The sequence below is a fragment of the Tupaia chinensis genome, unplaced genomic scaffold, assembly GCF_000334495.1.
Source record: "Tupaia chinensis unplaced genomic scaffold, TupChi_1.0 Scaffold148587_1, whole genome shotgun sequence".
Classification (NCBI taxonomy): Eukaryota; Metazoa; Chordata; class Mammalia; order Scandentia; family Tupaiidae; genus Tupaia; species Tupaia belangeri.
Genome location: NW_006208436.1, coordinates 1,682,867 through 1,700,684, shown reverse-complemented (window position 1 = coordinate 1,700,684; position 17,818 = coordinate 1,682,867). Strand labels below are relative to the sequence as shown.

The window sequence follows — 17,818 nt, the reverse complement described above, 5'->3', positions numbered from 1 at the left end:
TAGTAAAAAAAAAAAAAAAAATCTTAAAAAAAAAAAAAGACTGCTCCAGACAGCTTGATAAACACAGAATGGAGCCAACTGTCTGTCTTACATCAAGGTTTCAAGGGGCCATGAGGCAGACAGATTCTATCTCCCAATTTTATGAAAGGCACCAACAACCACTCAGCTGCCAACCACGCCAGAAACAGCGTCCCTAATTCCCTCTCCCACAATAACCAGTCACCTTCTAAACAGCTTTAGAAACCAGCCTCACTGTAACATCCCTGGTCTGGTATTTCTCTCTCCTGTGTGACTCCAACAGTCACCTAATAGGTATCTCTGACTCGTTTTTACTCCCATGTCCCTTGCTGTGGTCTTAACCCTTCTGCCAGGGTTAGCAGTATGTGTTCTCCTAAACAAAACCCAGTAGAGGTGTTAATTATGCTGCTCTCAGGTGAAGTCTAAACACAGTCACCAAGTGAAGGTCATCTTCAGCTCAGCTGTTTTCTTACTCTTCACCCAACTCCATCAGCGATCTTCATGAGCATTTCCCAGTTCCCTGACTCAACTATGCATTCTCTGGGTCTTCTGCAAATGCTGCTCTGCCTACCCGGAACACAACTCCCCCATCCTACTCATTTCTGGGTCAGTCTCATTTCTGTTCAAGTTTTACCTCTGTTCTTCAGTTTATGTATCAATTCTGCAAAGAAAACCTTCCTGGCTCCAATCCAGGTAAAGTGCTCACCCTATAAGATCACACGGCCTCTGTGCTTCCTCATCCCAGAGCTTTTCACATTGTCCTGCAGGCACTGTTTGTGAGCACACCCAGCACCTAGCACAGGGCACGCATCTATCAATACTGTGTTGCTTGGACAAACGAATGTATAGATGAGACCGAATTCTCATACCTGTGCAGGAAGCTGAATATCCCATGACTCTGTAAGCCCTTCTTCAGACAGTCTAAGGAGGAATGTGTTTTCTGAATAAAATTTTGCTATCTTGAGTGATACTTAAAAGTAATGTAGAATCTTAAAATATCAGTAAGTGATAAAGCTAAGGTTTTTCCATTTTAGAAAATTTCCCATACTCAGCAGCCACTCATTAATGTATTCCCTATGTACAGGACTCAGGGTACCAGGAACTTGGGAGATACTGACAGGAAATCAGTCTGCCCTAGCTAACAGTCTAAGAAAGATAAGCTGTATTGCACACACAATGCTAACTAAGGTAGAGTTATGACAGAAGCACCCAAAAGTATGAGCAGATATTGAGAGGGGTTCCTTTCTAGTAAGAGAATCAGGAAAGATTTCATAGAATGGGGAGCATTAACCCAAGCCATGAACAACAGGGAGGACATTTGGAGGTAGTGAAACAGAAAGGTCCAAGGCAGGCAAAGAGTACGTGATTAGGTTAATCAGACTTACAACAAAGCATCCAGAGAGTGGATGGAAATGGGGCTGGTTAGATGAGCCAGAGTGACAGAGAATCTTGGAGTCCTACTAAGTTGTTTAGCCTTTATATTATGGGCACCAAGGACTATCAAAGATTTTTTGAGGACAGTGCCAGTGAGAGCTGTGTGTCAGTAAGTTCAGAAACCTCATCATCTTTTGTAAGCAGGATCTGAAAGGGAGGGAATGGGCTTAGCAATGAACAAAAGAGAACAAACCAGATGTACCAACACAGACAGTGTTGATGAACTAGAACGCTGATGTAAGGTTGGCTGGGATAAATCTCTGCTCAATTTTGTTAACTGTACTTTTTCCTCAGAAATAGCTTTTATTAATACTAATTATATATGATCTTAATTGCCACAGGGTATACACACTTGCCAGCGCGAGCCAGGGAGAGAGGGAGAAAGCACCTCTGCAACAAGACATGGTCAAAGTGTAATCCCTTCTCCGCCATTTCTCCATCCTGTCGGTATTTGGGGCATACAGATGCATGTGCCCAACATGTTCTTCAAGCCTCTGGAGCTGCGATTCAAACTGCAGTCAGCCACATGGAATACCTATTCCTTAAGCACTGTACTACGGAGCTGGCCCCCTACTTCTTTTTTAAATAATTTCAGAAGAATCTATGTTATAATTTACCTTTGATATTTGCCCTCTCTTCTATTCATTCTCCTAGAATGCCTCAAATCTCTTCTGTTCTGGTAGAAAAACATACAATATAATGAACCTAGCAAGAAAGCCCTACCTCTAGTTGTTTCTCTCAACCTTACCACACAGGAAGAACTTTTTCTTTTTTCTAGAGGTTTTTGCTATAGGGTGCATGCACTCGCCAGAAAGACAGAGAGAGACAGAGAGATAGAAAATGAGAAATCACCCCCCCAGTGGGGATGGCCACACCGCAATCCCTTCTCCTCTATTCTCCTCTCAGGATCTTGAGCACACACATGCCCTGCATGAATTTAAGCTACTGGGTCTGGGACTTGAGCCACGGTCAACTACATGGGAGTCCAACGACATAGCCATTACGCCAACTGCTGGTCACATAGGAAGAACTTTCTCAAAGAAAAAAGAGAAACTAAATTGTTATCTCAAGACACTATAGAGTGATTTCCTCCATAAACTCTACCTCTAGGGGTGACTACTTTCCTTTAAGCTGTTTAAGAAGGGCCTGTGGGTACGGGGAGTGTACCACCTGCTCACCCACTTTGGACCTGTGTTTTTTTTTTTTTTTTTTTTGGTTTGGAAGTTGGGTCTCAAAGACCAATGGTTGAGGTGAAGTGGGGATACAGGGATAACACAACTGAGCCACATGAGAGACCTCCCTCAGTTCAGTGAGTATGCATGTGTGCCGGTGATACAGGTCCGTGAAACCAGGGGTAGATCACAGCACGAAGACCCTGGGAGGGATTCCTGTCTCTATATGCCTCTCTATCACGAAACACACACACACACAAACACTCATTTAAAAGCCCAGTGGCTGTATAATTTCTGTATTACAAAACTCTGCCACCTCATAAGCAAGATGGTTTGGTGGCTCATTACACCATCAGAGGACAGACAGAAAGCAACTCAGTTCCATCACAAGCCCCTTAGGACTCAGGAAATGTCTTCCCTATAATACACTGATCTAAAGCCATCGCTAGATGTGCCTTCCTCAAATGAAAATTTTAAAAGGCTTGCTCTCTAAGGATATGCAACCTGCTTTTATTAGTCAGATTTCAAGACCTGCTACACATCCTCCACTAAAAGGGTGTAGAGTAATAGCCTATGTTGTGACATCAGCTCATTTTGGCAAACCCTGCTATTAGACCATTCTTGTCCACCAGCTCCACTGCCTGAGGTTAAGAATGAACAATTTAAATGTTTTGTCTACAGCAATAAAAAAATCCCCTGATCTAGAAAGTGCCTCTTTTGTTTAGGAACAGATTAAATGACAGCAATTTGAAAGGTTCCTCTTTTACATGAATTCCCCCAAGTAGGAAATAGTAATAGGATACTGAAGTCACATAAAACAAAGGACGGTAAAAATCGAAACACAAAAGCTCAAAGAGAGATGCGTCGTAAATATGCCATGACGAAGAGTCACAGGGTGCATGAGGAGTTCTCAGGTGTGAGTTCTAGTTTCAGAATTGAACTCACAGCTTTTCATAAAACTGGAGCTTCTTTGTAATGTTCTGTCTCAATTAACAACTGGCAAAGAAGCTGACAGGTAACATACCTGCGTGACTACTGACACTACTCTCTACACAGGAAACCCGTTCTGGTTGAGATTGGACTTGAAAACAAAGTGTGTGTGTGTGTGTGGGGGGGATAAAAAGCCCCCCGCCCCATCAAAATGCAGCAACCTTGTAGTATTTTCCTAACTCCTAACTGCAGCATGTGCACAGCTCAAAAAGCAGGAAGATGGGATAGGTGATGAGTTATAGGTCAGTCCAATCCCTGAGGAGCTCAGGAAGAGGGGAACTAGCCTGAAGAGTTCAGAAAAAGGAAGGGCACTTCCTACTTAGAAGAAAGGGGGAATACTTGGGGGTATCCTGAAATTCATGCTGTCAGCAGCAGGCCTAGGGCTTGGAGACCAGCCACGCAAGGACCAGGGGTACAAGACTGGCCACTCAATGCCTGAGTGCCATCAGGTCTAAGAGTAAGCTCCTGGCAAATAGCCAGCAGTAAATGTTGGCTTCTATCATCAATGATACCTGACCTGGCAGATCTTATTTCAGCACCTTACCTTGTCCTCCACGAAGGAGGCCACACGGCACATAAAGTACCTCAACGGTCTGAACAGTTCCAGATACACGGAACTACTAAATCCAAGAAATCCAGTGAACTGGCAGGGAGAGTGAAATGATTTATTACGAACTCTTTTCGATTAGCATTTTGAAATAACCACGTAACTTCGCTTTAGAAATTCGAAACTTCGCTGGATCAGAAAAGCCTTCCCTTAAAGGCTATAATCACAAGTAACAGCTAAAATATGAAACAAAGAGGACTATTAGAGAAACTTTGGGACTGCAGACTCACGTTTGTACCCTCCGGCAATGCCTGACTGGGTCAGACATCGCTGTAATTCATCGGCATCGATTTGCCCATCCTGTTAATACAAATAAAAAGAGAAATCACCATAGTGATTTGTACTTTCAAGTTCTTTGTTTACCCTCAGTATTCAAGGCAGCAATAATAACAACAAAAGGAGTACAGTCAGCCTCGGTATCCATGGGGTTTGGGTTCCAGGCACCCTTCCCACCCTGCCCCACCTTGAGTTCCAAAATCCAAGGATGCTCAAATCCCTTATATAAAACGGAGTGTTTGCATATAACCTATACATGTCCTTCTTGATACTTTAAACCATCTCTGTTACATATGTAACAGGATGTTACATTTACAGGATGTATAAAACGGAGTGTTTGCATATAACCTATACATGTCCTTCTTGATACTTTAAACCATCTCTGTTACATATAATACCCAACAGGATGTAAATGCCATGCAAATAGTTGTTATCCTGCATTTTCTACCTTCTTTTTTTCCACTGTAGTATTACTGTATTTTTTTATTATTACTATTCAAGTATTTTTAATCTAAGGTGGGTTCAATCTCTGGATGTGGAACCTACAGGTATAGAAGACTGTACCAACATGTATAAGTCTTTTTTAAAAAGGAATGCCTTCCAAAAAGTGGGAATTTTTCCCTCATCTGACTTCCAAAAATAATTTAATGAAAAAAGAAAAAAAAAAAAGTCCGTCTTGGCAACTATTCCTCTCTTAGTCTGACCTAGGAAACCACCAGAGTAAGCACTTTCATAAATTTATGGAATTCATATTCTTCTCTATTTTTGTGAGGTGGGGGTTAAGGGTGGAGAGAGCAGAGTACACAGCAGACCTCAGTAAATAAAAGGCTTGGTTCAAACTGAAAGAGGCCTTGGTCACCTTTTCTTGTTGATTTAGTGAACTGTTTCTTCAGAGCACAATTGGATCTGGAAGATAGTTTCCCAGAGTCCACTCACTGGCTGAAGTAGGTCAGAACCAGATCAGTGTTATTTTTACATATATTAAGATAAAATACTTAAATCCCCAAGGTGATAGGTATGGTAAGACACACATGAGGAGTATCTCAATGATGTGAATTATGACGAAGACGCGGAAGGTCAGGCCTGCTGAAAGCTAAGCAGGTGGGGTCACTTACACGCTGGAGGTACCAGCCATCTAAGAATGCTAGTCTTGAGGCTGGCCGCGTCTTGTGGTTTCAAAGATACAGATCATTAACAGATTAAGCAGATACTTGAAGGGATGGTCTTCTAGTTTTAGACTCAATTTTCCATTCAATTTCTCAAGTCGTTATGTCTAAGATGCTACTTTTACAAGGTGGGCTTCAGTTTTTAACCCATACTACCCTCAAGGTTTTTCACACAGAAAATTGACCATCTCTAGCTAGAATGGAAATAAGGCTAAGGGAATTCCTAAGAACAAACTTCCCCTCTGGACATAGCTGGGTTAGCCAACAACGTCTTCACTCCATATGATGACCTCACGGGCTAGGGAAGGTAAGCCTGCATCTGTCATCCACCTAGGAATGCAGAGAAGCGAGAAGTCTGAGGACTCTGAGTTTAATTCTTTCTCTGGGTCAACAGGTCACATCTAATAAGGGTATGGAAGAGCTGGCCACGTAACTGCATCTGCATCAGAGAAACTAAACTGTACACAAGAGGACTTCCCCCTACTGAGCAGAGTACTGTACTGTAGTAACTTCCTTACAAAAAGCTGGGGAGTTCTTACCAGACACACCTACTTCCTAAAGGGGTGAGTAATTAAGGGTCAAATTCAACCTGAAAAGAGTGTTGGCTAGAACCTGGCTTCATAATTAGTAATACATTTCTTCAGGTTTATGTTCATTGAGAGTCGTTTATGTTCACCAGATTTTGAATTTCTTCTCTCAAAACTTCCCTGGACTGAGAATTCATAGTCCTAAAGATATCTTTCTATCTTAGGGATCTTCCAGTCAACAAGTATATTTAGAACTTCTATTTTGTTCAACCTCACTCTAATTCAATCACCGATACAGTTTTAAAATTAACTAACATAAATACAAGTAAATAGACACTGCCTTTTTATTAAAAAAATCTCACACATGATACAGTTTTTCATCCCTGCAGGTCTCAAATCCACAGATTCAAGCCACCTTGGACTGAAAATATTTGAATTTAAAAAATAAATAAAAACTACAGTATAACTACTATTTATTATACATAGCATTGCCCTGCACAGCTGTCCGAATTTGTTCCCTATCTTCAAAATTAAAAAGCCAAAATAAGAAATAAAAGCACATTCTTAAAGCAACAGGTTCCTTTCTGGTGGAAAGTTCTTTTTTCCGTGTTGCTATATGGAAAGCTAACACAAATGCAGAATACAAACATTCCTTAATAATCAAAGGAAAGCTAACCTGTCCGGCTACTGCGGCGAAGTAACCATACAGCGGGTCCTGGGTTTGTCCTGGAAACGCCGGCCCTCCGGGCGCCCCTCCGTACTGTGGACCGCAAACACACGCATCACTCCGCCGCCCGCTTTCTGCTCTCCCAAGTCCGCAATGCCCGCCGGCCTTCCCGCAGCTCACCCCACCACCCACGCACTCTAACTGCACCCACTGCACCTCTTTCTTCCTTTTTTCACCCCATATGAATTAAAAAACAGGCCACCTGGACCAAAACGAGTAGTCAGGAAAGTGCTATCCGCGCATGTGAAGCAACTTTAAAAACCCTCGTTAGCCTGCAGGGTACGGAGGGGAGTGTGACCCACGCAAGCAGCCACGGGGCAGGGGCTGTTTCTTTCTGTCCTGACAGCTTCCACAGGAGCGGACAGCGTGTTCCGTGGCACGTAAGGCCGGAGCTGGCGAAAGCCGAGGGAGGTGCAGCCGAGGAGGAGGAAGGCGCCTCCGCAGGGCCTGGTGTCCCGCACCGTTCCCACCATGACGCGCGTCCCGGAGCTCGGCACGCGCGCCTCCTCCGGAGCTGTACTCGCCGCTTTTCGCTTTTGGTTTTTCTTCCCGTCTTACTTTGTTTTAAAGAGAGGAAGGTAAATCGCGGGGCCATTCCAGATTAAAATGGCTGTTGCTGTTTTGCGGGAAACCGAGAGGGAGGAAGAGGAAGCCAACACCCAACAGGCACAAGTTCGCGCCACATCTGAGCCACAGGGCGGGCTTCTGGCGTCCCAATCCACCCGCGCCTCAGTCCCGCGGGCCATCGGGAGGAGCAGGACCGGGGCAGCAGCGAGAGGCCGAGCTGCAAGGGCCTGGGGTAAGGCTCCAAGTGCGCAGGAAAGCCGGGCCGAAGGCGCCAGGGTGACGCCGCTGAGTGTCCGGGCAGCCTGCGCCTGCGGGGCCCAATGGTCTTGCCGGGCTGTGTGCCAGCGCAGCAGCACTTACCCCGCCTGGGTAGTACCCGCCACCCGCTCCTGGGTGTCCCGGGTACGACATGCTGCAGACTGCACAGCCGCCGCCGCCGCCTAGTGCGCTGGGACACCCGGCCCCGCCTAGCCTTGCGGCGCAGAGGCCACCCCCGAGCGCACCAAGCGGGCGGGCGGGGGACGCGCCTTGCAGCCGCCTGGCTCTCGAGGTTCAGCTCCTGGCCTCAGCTCTCCTCCTGCGCACTTCAGTATGTTTGCGTTTTCTGTACCAAGGCAGTGCTTAAGTGGCAGATCGAAGCGATGATCTATGACCGTCAATGCACTTCACCCCAGGGACTTTCCTCCCTTCGAAACGAATGGCACATTCCAACACCGATACAACACCCGGAATTATTATTTTTTTTCCCCTTCCTGGATGGCTATTTTGTGGCATATTATTTTAAACAACTTCAATGGACAGGGTGGACCCCATGTATGCAGAGTGCAGGATTGCGGGGAAGGGGCTGACCGCATTAGGGCAGCTCTTAGATGGCAATGGGTGGAGACGTTGAAGAATCAAAAGAGCAAAGTGCCCTAGGAAAACAGGAATAAACTTCAGAACTGTGTACAAGGGAACGTTTGGCTTGCAGGTGCACATTTCATTGAACGACAACGGCTTGTTCCCTTGCCTATTCGTGGGGACAGTTCACGGCCTGGATAAGCTGGGCGTTGGTCAGATGAGGGCAGGGGAGGGCAGAGAGCATTTACTGGGTAGGGCAACCTCACCCTTATTGTTCTTGGAAAACGGATTGTTTGAATTATTGGAATGAGTCAGGCAAAACAATCCCATTCTCAAAATTATTCAGCGAATTTTTACAAATAAAAAATTTTAGAGCAAACGGAGAGTGTGTGTTAGGCCAAGTTAGCTTAATCACCGCCATGTTAGGGAATGCTGGGCTGAGTTAGCTTAATTGCTACACTGTTAAGCCTTCAAGGACAGAAACCAGGAGTCTGGGAACTCTCAGATAGGTGGAAAACGGGAGGGCCCAGCACCTCCGATGTCATCCTGACCCTTAGCTGAGAGCTCTTATCTAGACCTGAGCAGGTGGTGATAGCTGGACCCTCGCTTCTCATACCCCCTCCTTTGTATGTGTTACATTCTATGAAGAATCTTGAACTATAAAAGATCCCTTTATCTTAGGCTCAGGGTCCAGGCAGAAGCTAGCTGGAAAAAGAATAAAAGCCTCTTTTGCAGTTGCATTGTCTTTGTCTTTTCTGCGTCTCCATCAGTTAGACCGATCTCTGGACCCTTACATGTGCTGTTACAGTAAATATTCAGGAAAGTGGGAGGGAGATCAGAATCTCACTTAAGTTATTCAGAAAATGTCCTTTACAGGAGTCTCTTCCTCACCCAGCTGAACAGTCTGCAGTTATTCGGGTGTAAGATATTTGTTTTTGTTTTGTGTTGTTGCAATCACTCAAAAAAAAAAAATGTTGATTGCCCTTGTCTATTAAAGGACCAGACAATAATTTTCTAAATTTTAACATTTTGAGAAATGCATTAATAAGCAACATTCACAATATTTGTGTGGAGATCACACGGACACTCGAAAGTCGACCTTTAACCAACAGGGGGCACCTGCAGAGAATGGCATTTGCTGGTTCCACGGTAGACCTAGCTCCTGGGCTGTGCTTTCATTGAGGTCCATTGTTTCCCTCTTACCTATGACTCTCCTCTCAAGTCCTCTTTTTGGATACCCTAACTCCAGAAATGAAAATTCTGAATCCTGAGAAAAATTCTAATAGTTCTTATTATCTCATAGCAAATAAACATATGCTGGTGGTTCGGGGTTTGATTCAGGAAGGAGGTTACCGTTTTCAAACACCATAGCAATCATCAAGGTAAATTCGACATATTATGTGAGGACAGACCAAATTAATTATTAATTTTGACAAAGTTGGTCATTTCTGTTGACATACGAGTCCATTGGCCTCTATTTTGAAGCCTCTTTTTTTTTTTTTCCAGAAAGAAGTAACCAACTCTAAGGAATAAAATGTCACAGCTGAACTCAAAGTGGAGTGAAAGCTCTTTCAGGACTCAAGGTTGGAAGAAGTACGGAACAAAATATTTGTCAGTAATGCAGAATTAGCTCTGTGGATAAGCAGCTATGCTGATTGTCATTTCAGTTGTCTTTAGACACCTTCACAACGCCCCACACTAAAGAATTGAGTCTTAATGGAGTGTTACAAAGGAAATTATTACAGTGGTTATGAGTATATTAGTAAACTGCCGCTGCTCTAGTTTATGAAAAAAAGTTGTAGCAATTGATAATAACAACACATACGTAGTACTTAATGTATGCCAGCTCCTCTTCTAGGTATTTTATGTATTTGCTCAATCTTCATATCCTCATCATATAGTTGAAGAAGAGAGTTGCCCAGAGCACTCACCTGGACGGAAAGAGATCTGAACTATATGGCCAGGATGTTTGGCTCCTGCTCTGTCCCTGTCCTCTGACCTCTGTGCTTTACACCAGGGGACAGCTCACCTTGTACAAGGACATATAGTAAATATTTTAGGGTTTATGAGCTACACAAGTCTCTGTAGCAACTCCTCAGCTCTGCTGCTGCAGCACACAGGTATCCATAGCTGGTACTATACATAAATGAACAGGTGTGGCTGTGATCCAATACAACTTTATTTATAGACACTGAAATTTGAATTTCATATAATTTTCATATGTCATGGAATAGTCTTCTTTTTGCTTTGCTGACCATTTAAAAATGCTGATATTATCCTTAGCTCTCGGGTGCACAAGAGAGGTGAATCAGATATGGCTCTTGGGTTGGCCAGCCACTATTGAAACACCTCCGGAATGCTGGCTTATGACTCTGGAAATACAGCACTTAGCAGATGATTTGCTGGCTTTAAGATAGAGCCTATGGGGGTGGAGGGCTAGCAGATGGTGTAGTGGTTGTGTCACTGGACCCCCACATGGCCTATGACAATTCAAGTGCCAGACCTAGTGGCTTGGGACTCATGCCAGGCATGTGTGTGTGTGTGTGTGTGTGTGTGTATGTGTGCCCAAGATCCTGGGAAGGGACTGAGGGACTGGAGGAGAAAAGGTTGCAGCATGGCCATCGCCCCTACCCCCTGGGGTGATTTCTCACTTCCCTCTCACAATTTCTGTCTCTCTGGTGAGCACACATACCCTAAGGAATCTCTTAAAAAAAAAAAAAAAAAAGGAGCCTGTGGATACAGTGGAATATACTGCTCAGGAGAAGTCAGATTCAATTATAGCAATAGCAGGTAGAATCTCCAGCTGAGTCAGCTTGAAACACTCCACCCACTTGCATGAGTACACAAGACCCAGCAGATTGGAGGATGGACAAGAACACACACATGACCAGGCCTGGTGGAGGGTGCTCCTTTCTCTCTCTTCCTCCCTCTCTTTCACACGCATACACACACACACACACTCATGTGCATGGGCACATACTCTACCATGAATAAAAAAGGATAAAGCTTATGGATTTAACATCCTCTCTAAACAATGAACTGAGTCCTAGAAGAAGACTGTGGGAGTTATGCAGCCATGCCTCAATGATTGAAGATTATGACAGCAACAAGGGTTAGGAGGAAGGCTATTTGATGTTTACAGTGATTTGGGGAAGTCATTGGAATCACAGAAACCTTTGTGATCATCTACTACAATCATGCTGTTTTAGAGCTGAATAACCCAAGGCTGGGAAAAGGCAAACGACTAGCCCAAGCTCTGGAAGGGCTTGATTTTACTTGACTATGTCTCTCAGAGAGTATCCTGCTCTCTGGTGTTATGTCCTACCTAGAGTATCCTGCTCTCTGGTGGTATGTCCTACCTAATCCATCTTTATTCATGTTTTTAAGAGAAAAACGTGATGTGTATTCTCTTTTATTCCTGGAGAAAAGTTAATACAATGCATTATGAGTAGTATCCACGCAGAACGTCCTCACTCAGATAAGTGGTGAAAGAAATAGTGTAGCTAGTTTTTTATTTTTTAACGTTTTCTTTCTTTCTTTCTTTCTTTCTTTCTTTCTTTCTTTCTTTCTTTCTTTCTTTTTTTTTTTTTTTTGGAGAAGTTTTTGCTATAGGGCACGTGCGCTCGCCAGACAGAGAGAGACAGAGAGACAGAAAGCAAGAAATCACCCCCCAGGGGGGATGGCCATGCCACAATTCCTTCTCCTCCATTCTCCTCTCGGGATCTTGGGCACGCACGCACACGCGCCTGGCATGGGTTTTAAGTCACCGGGTCCGGGATGCGAACCGCAGCCGACTACATGGGAGTCCAGTGACATAGCCATTACACTAACTGCTGGTCCCGAAATAGTGTAGCTACTTAACTGCTACCATTTTGCTGCCAGTCATTTCACCATTTCCTTCTTTTGAATTAACCATACAGCTACCATATCAGGAAGAAAAGAGCAGTAATATCTGCCAAACTGAGGTATCAACTTTCTGTTAGTTCTAATCCGAGTGTGGTACCTTGTGATTTAAAGACAGAGAGAAACTCAGATCTCCAAATAGCAGTGAAAATGAGCATGTGATGACAGCAGAGATAATCAATAAATACTATCACCATTTCTTAAGATTGTTGGAAAAGAGTATAAAGGCTAGCTAGGATCTTAACTTGGGAATAAAAGATACCTTTTTCCTTCTTACTGTTCAGAATAAGAGTTCAATTAATTAGAGAATTATGTAATTATTTTTAAGGGATAGTAGAGCTTCCATCCTTGGTGCTTTGGTATTCTAACTACTAGAACTGTGAAAATGGCCATCCAGAGATGACCTCCCCATCACGGGAGGTGATCAAAGAGAGGCTGTCAGTGATGCTAAAGGGTAGGTTTGTTCATTGGGTAGGAGTTGAATGACATAATGCTTAACTGACTACAAAGTATTTTCTTTTTTCTTTTTTTTAGAGGTTTTTGCTATGGGGCACATGCGCTTGCCAGACAGAGAGAGACAGAGAGACAGAAAGCAAGAAATCACCCCCCAGGGGGGATGGCCATGCCACAATTCCTTCTCCTCCATTCTCCTCTCGGGATCTTGGGCACGCACGCACACGCGCCTGGCATGGGTTTTAAGTCACCGGGTCCGGGATGCGAACCGCAGCCGACTACATGGGAGTCCAGTGACATAGCCATTACACTAACTGCTGGTCCCGAAATAGTGTAGCTACTTAACTGCTACCATTTTGCTGCCAGTCATTTCACCATTTCCTTCTTTTGAATTAACCATACAGCTACCATATCAGGAAGAAAAGAGCAGTAATATCTGCCAGACTGAGGTATCAACTTTCTGTTAGTTCTAATCCGAGTGTGGTACCTTGTGATTTAAAGACAGAGAGAAACTCAGATCTCCAAATAGCAGTGAAAATGAGCATGTGATGACAGCAGAGATAATCAATAAATACTATCACCATTTCTTAAGATTGTTGGAAAAGAGTATAAAGGCTAGCTAGCATCTTAACTTGGGAATAAAAGATACCTTTTTCCTTCTTACTGTTCAGAATAAGAGTTCAATTAATTAGAGAATTATGTAATTATTTTTAAGGGATAGTAGAGCTTCCATCCTTGGTGCTTTGGTATTCTAACTACTAGAACTGTGAAAATGGCCATCCAGAGATGACCTCCCCATCACGGGAGGTGATCAAAGAGAGGCTGTCAGTGATGCTAAAGGGTAGGTTTGTTCATTGGGTAGGAGTTGAATGACATAATGCTTAACTGACTACAAAGTATTTTCTTTTTTCTTTTTTTTAGAGGTTTTTGCTATGGGGCACATGCGCTTGCCAGACAGAGAGAGACAGAGAGACAGAAAGCAAGAAATTCCCCCCAGGGGGGATGGCCATGCCACAATCCGTTCTCTCGGATCTTGGGCACGCATGCACACGTGCCCAGCGTGACTTTTAAGCCACTGAGTCCGGGATGCGAACTGCGGTCTACTATGTGGGAGTCCAGCGACATAGCCATTACGCTCACTGCTGGTCTCTACAAAGTATTTTCTAATGGTCTTCTTTTAAGCTTCCCCAGCCACATCATTTAGATCATTCCCACTTTGTGAGATAAAGAAACTGAGGCTCTGGGTTACCACACTAATGGCAGCAACCCCAGTATTAAATGCTCATCTTGGGGCTTCATGTTTTTTCTCAGCCTCACATAGTTTTCTCAGGATGTGTCCTTCCATCATTCTGCAATTCTATTGGGTCAAGAATTTGGGAGGAATTAAAAAAAAAATATTGGATGAATCAATCCTAGCAGTGAGCAAGATACTCAAATAAAAATTCTTATTAAAAAACGCTTAAAAAATAGTAGTTACAAAGAGAATAGGTTTCAGAAATGAGAATATTAAATGTAAAGCAATTACCTTAAATAATGATCACCTGTGTAATTCTATTACTATCAATGATAAGAGTTAACGTTAAGGTAGACAATTACTTTTTTGACCAACACAGTATTAATACGTATGATTAAAAGGTGTTCACGAAACAATGGAAGAACTGGCTATAATCAGTCCCATCTGAAAATCCCATCTAAATTTCAAGCCTCTATAATTCTACTTGTTACCATCACCATGTTTTGGATCAGGTAGAGAAGAAAATGTTGAATTCTTGAGCTCTATTCCCAGGTAGAATATCAGTATGTTCTACCACAGAGTCACTGAGGATAAATGTTCCTTAGAACATTGGACGAATACATTATAGGGCATCCTCAACTCTTAAAGAGGTTGTGCTCTAGAAGCTGGTTGTTTGCAGCTTGGAATATATTCTCCTGTAACAGTTACTTCATAACTAGTTCCCAGGCAAATCCTTCAAGGTTATTTAAAGCCTTGTGTTCTTCTGAAGAGGCTCTATCCTTGAGCCAGAGTAGAGAGAGCCAAGGTAAGGAGGACTCACTTAGGGCTTATTTTCTGCTCAAGCTCGCCACATCTCAGTCCCTTCATCCACCAGTCCTTACTTCACAAAATACACCTAGAACCAGAGGTGAGGTGAGAAGCTTTATTGCTGGGGAGAGGGGAATATGAGGGATACAATCTCCATCTGTTCATTAGCATGGGGGAGGGTGGCTTGGGAAAAGAGGAAAAACAAAAGGGGAAAAAAAAATACAAATTATAGCTCTGGGGAAAGAAGAATGATTTGATACCTCGATATTCAGGTGGAGTAGATATTTCCAGAAAGCCAAAATGGTTTGGAGTTTATACATAAACTTATACATAATGCCAACTGGGAGTTTCTTCATTATGAGTAGGACACTTCTTACATTATATAACTTCTGTGCAGGAAGTTTCTCGCATGTTTTAGGATAAAAGGAAGTCAATGGTAAAGCTGAAAAAGGAAATTGAGTTAGTTGATTTCCTTTCTGTATTTTGTTTGAAAACTACAAATTGTGACTTTACTGTTTTAGCAAACAAAGACTCAGTTATGTTGTATTTTAACACTATGCTCAAATAAACTTTGATACCTTGTAAGGTATTCAAGACTACATGGGAGAATCAGTTTATTTCAGTATAAAACATATTATGAAGAGCTTTAGGCATTTTTTCTTTAACTGGATTACATACTTCATTAAATTTGTGGCAATTACTGTTCTATGAACAACTTAAATTGTTTCTACTTTATCAAGTGGAAAGATAACTTTAAATTAGAGCTTGATGTTCTTAGAACTAAATGGGACCAAAAAAACCCCCCAAAAAACAAACAAAAAAACCCAAAAAACAAACAAACAAAAAAACACTTCTCTTGGTGAGAAAAATTTGTGAGAACTGAATCTCCAGAACACTGAAGCTTCTTATATAGCTTTATATTCTGTTAGCCTGTGTTAATAGTCTCAATGGGAAAATCAACCTATATTTTTTAAAAAAAGGTTTTAGCCTTAGGACACATGTACTCATCGGGGAGAGAGAGAGAGACAGAGAGAGAGAGCGAGAAAGAGAGAGAGACAGACACAGTGAGAGAGAAAGTGAGAAATCACCTCCCATCCCCCTAGATGGGATGGCCACACCACAATCCCTTCTCTTCCATTATCCTGCCAGGATCTTGAGCATACACACAAATATGCCTGCATGATTTTCAAACTGACAGGTCCAGGACTTGAACCACAGTTGGCCATGTGGGAGTCCAATGACATAACCGCTATGCCGTCTGCTGGCCCAACTGCTTTGCCACCATCTGGCACCACAAGAAACAGAAAAAGAAGGAAGGAAGCAAGCAAGCAAGCAAGCAAAGAATTCAAGGTTAAGGACATATTTCTCCACTTCAAAATAATTTCTGTTATTTATTACTTTTTAGATTTTACTCTTAAATTTTAGGTATGCCTTTCCCAGGAAACATTCAGGTAATATTTTATAAAAAGAAACTTTATAAATATTTTCAGTCAGAAAAACAGTGGGTTAGTAAGAGTAGATGGATACAGCTTTCTTCTTTCCGAATAGTAGGTTGGAACATTTGAGTTGTATGGAACCGTCTAGCATTACATATATGTGTTACTTGCCTGCATCTTGAGGTGAGGTCTTATAGGTAGAAACTAGTGATTCTTAGAGAAATGTGTCCTTGCAGGGAGGCCAAACAGAAGAATCAAGAAGTATAAGCTGTAATAGTAGAGGAATCACATTGTCTTCTGGATCCGTGGCAGTCCGTAACTAGCGATAGACATATACGACAGGTATAGGCAAATTTCCCAAAGCTGGCGGCAAGGTCTTCTATGAAATGTCCTGGTTCAATGTTACAGAGAATGACCTTAGCTAGGGCAACCAGGGGCCAACAGCAACAGTAGTAAACACACTCACAGGTTAATATTTGACATTCCTGTGGGATTGTTTCCTGCCAGAGTCTTCTGAAGACTTAAGAGAGTTGTATGTTACACCAGTGGGGTGTAGGAGTTGGCATACAGTGGCTGCTGAGAGTCAATTTTCAGGAATTTTTCAGCCTGTTGTTAAATATTGTTACTATTAAAACCAAGGTAATAAATACCCCAAATGTATCCCTTTTTTATGATTTCTCTATACTGATACTATGCGGCAGTGTGCTGCTGGCCATCAGTACCCAACTTTGGGCTCAAGTTAGGTGAGTCACTTGAACTCGCTGTGGTAGGAACATTTACAACACAGAAAACAGTTTCCACTACGAACAAAAGATTGGTTTATTCCTGTTTTGGTTGTCTACTCTGGACTTGGAATTTTCATGCTGGAAAAAAAGTTAATAATTACAAATTAAAGTCAAAAGTGTGTTGTATCAGTAGGTATTACATTATGTATTACACAGACAGTTTAGGGACTGTTTTTCCAGCATTTTAAATTAGATTTGATGGAACCATCTGCTTGGGATTTTGAAGAACAAGTTTTACTATAACTAGTTATGAAAAATACCGTGTGTATCTTTTTTTTTTTTTTTTAAGAGGTTTTTGCTATAGGGTACTTACGCTTGCCAGAAAGACAGAGACAGAGAGACAGAAAGTGAGAAATCCCCACCCCCCCAGGGAGGAGTGGCCACGCCACAATTCCTTCTTCTCCATTCTCCTCTTGGGATCTTGGACACGCACGCACACGCACCCAGTGTGAGTTTAAGCCACTGGGTCTGGGACTTGAACCATGGTTGACTACATGGGAGTCCAGCAACATAGCCATTACGCCAATTGCTAGTCCCAATACTGTATCTTTTAAAATTATTATTTGTAAATTATGTGGTACACATCTGTTATGGACTGAATGTTTCTGTCTCCCCAAAATTCATATGTTGAAATCTTAGCCCCTAATTAAGAGCTGGACCGCTAGGAGGTGATTAGGTCATGAGGGTGGAGCTCTCACAGATGTGATTAATGCCCTTAAGAAAAAAAGGCCATAGAGAGTGACCTTGTCTTCTCTACCATATGAGGACACAGTTAGATGATAGCATCAAAAATCCAGAAAGTGGGCCCTAATCCCAACACACACACACACACACGCCTCTGTCCCACCCACCTACCCTTATGTATAATCCTGCATA

The 17,818-nt window shown here is 42.8% G+C and overlaps 1 protein-coding gene across 1 annotated transcript in view; it reads right to left on the bottom strand.

The window, feature by feature from the left end:
- SRI (sorcin) overlaps window positions 1-7,987 on the bottom strand; it is a 23,541-nt gene extending 15,554 nt beyond the window's left edge. The window contains exons 1-3 of the mRNA XM_006170476.3: window positions 7,845-7,987; window positions 6,867-6,950; window positions 4,452-4,521 (exon numbers count right to left, since the gene is read on the bottom strand). Coding sequence (XP_006170538.1) covers window positions 4,452-4,521; window positions 6,867-6,950; window positions 7,845-7,895 — 205 coding nt within the window. The 5' untranslated portion in view covers window positions 7,896-7,987. The remainder of the gene's footprint in view (window positions 1-4,451; window positions 4,522-6,866; window positions 6,951-7,844) is intronic.
- Window positions 7,988-17,818: the final 9,831 nt, after the last annotated feature.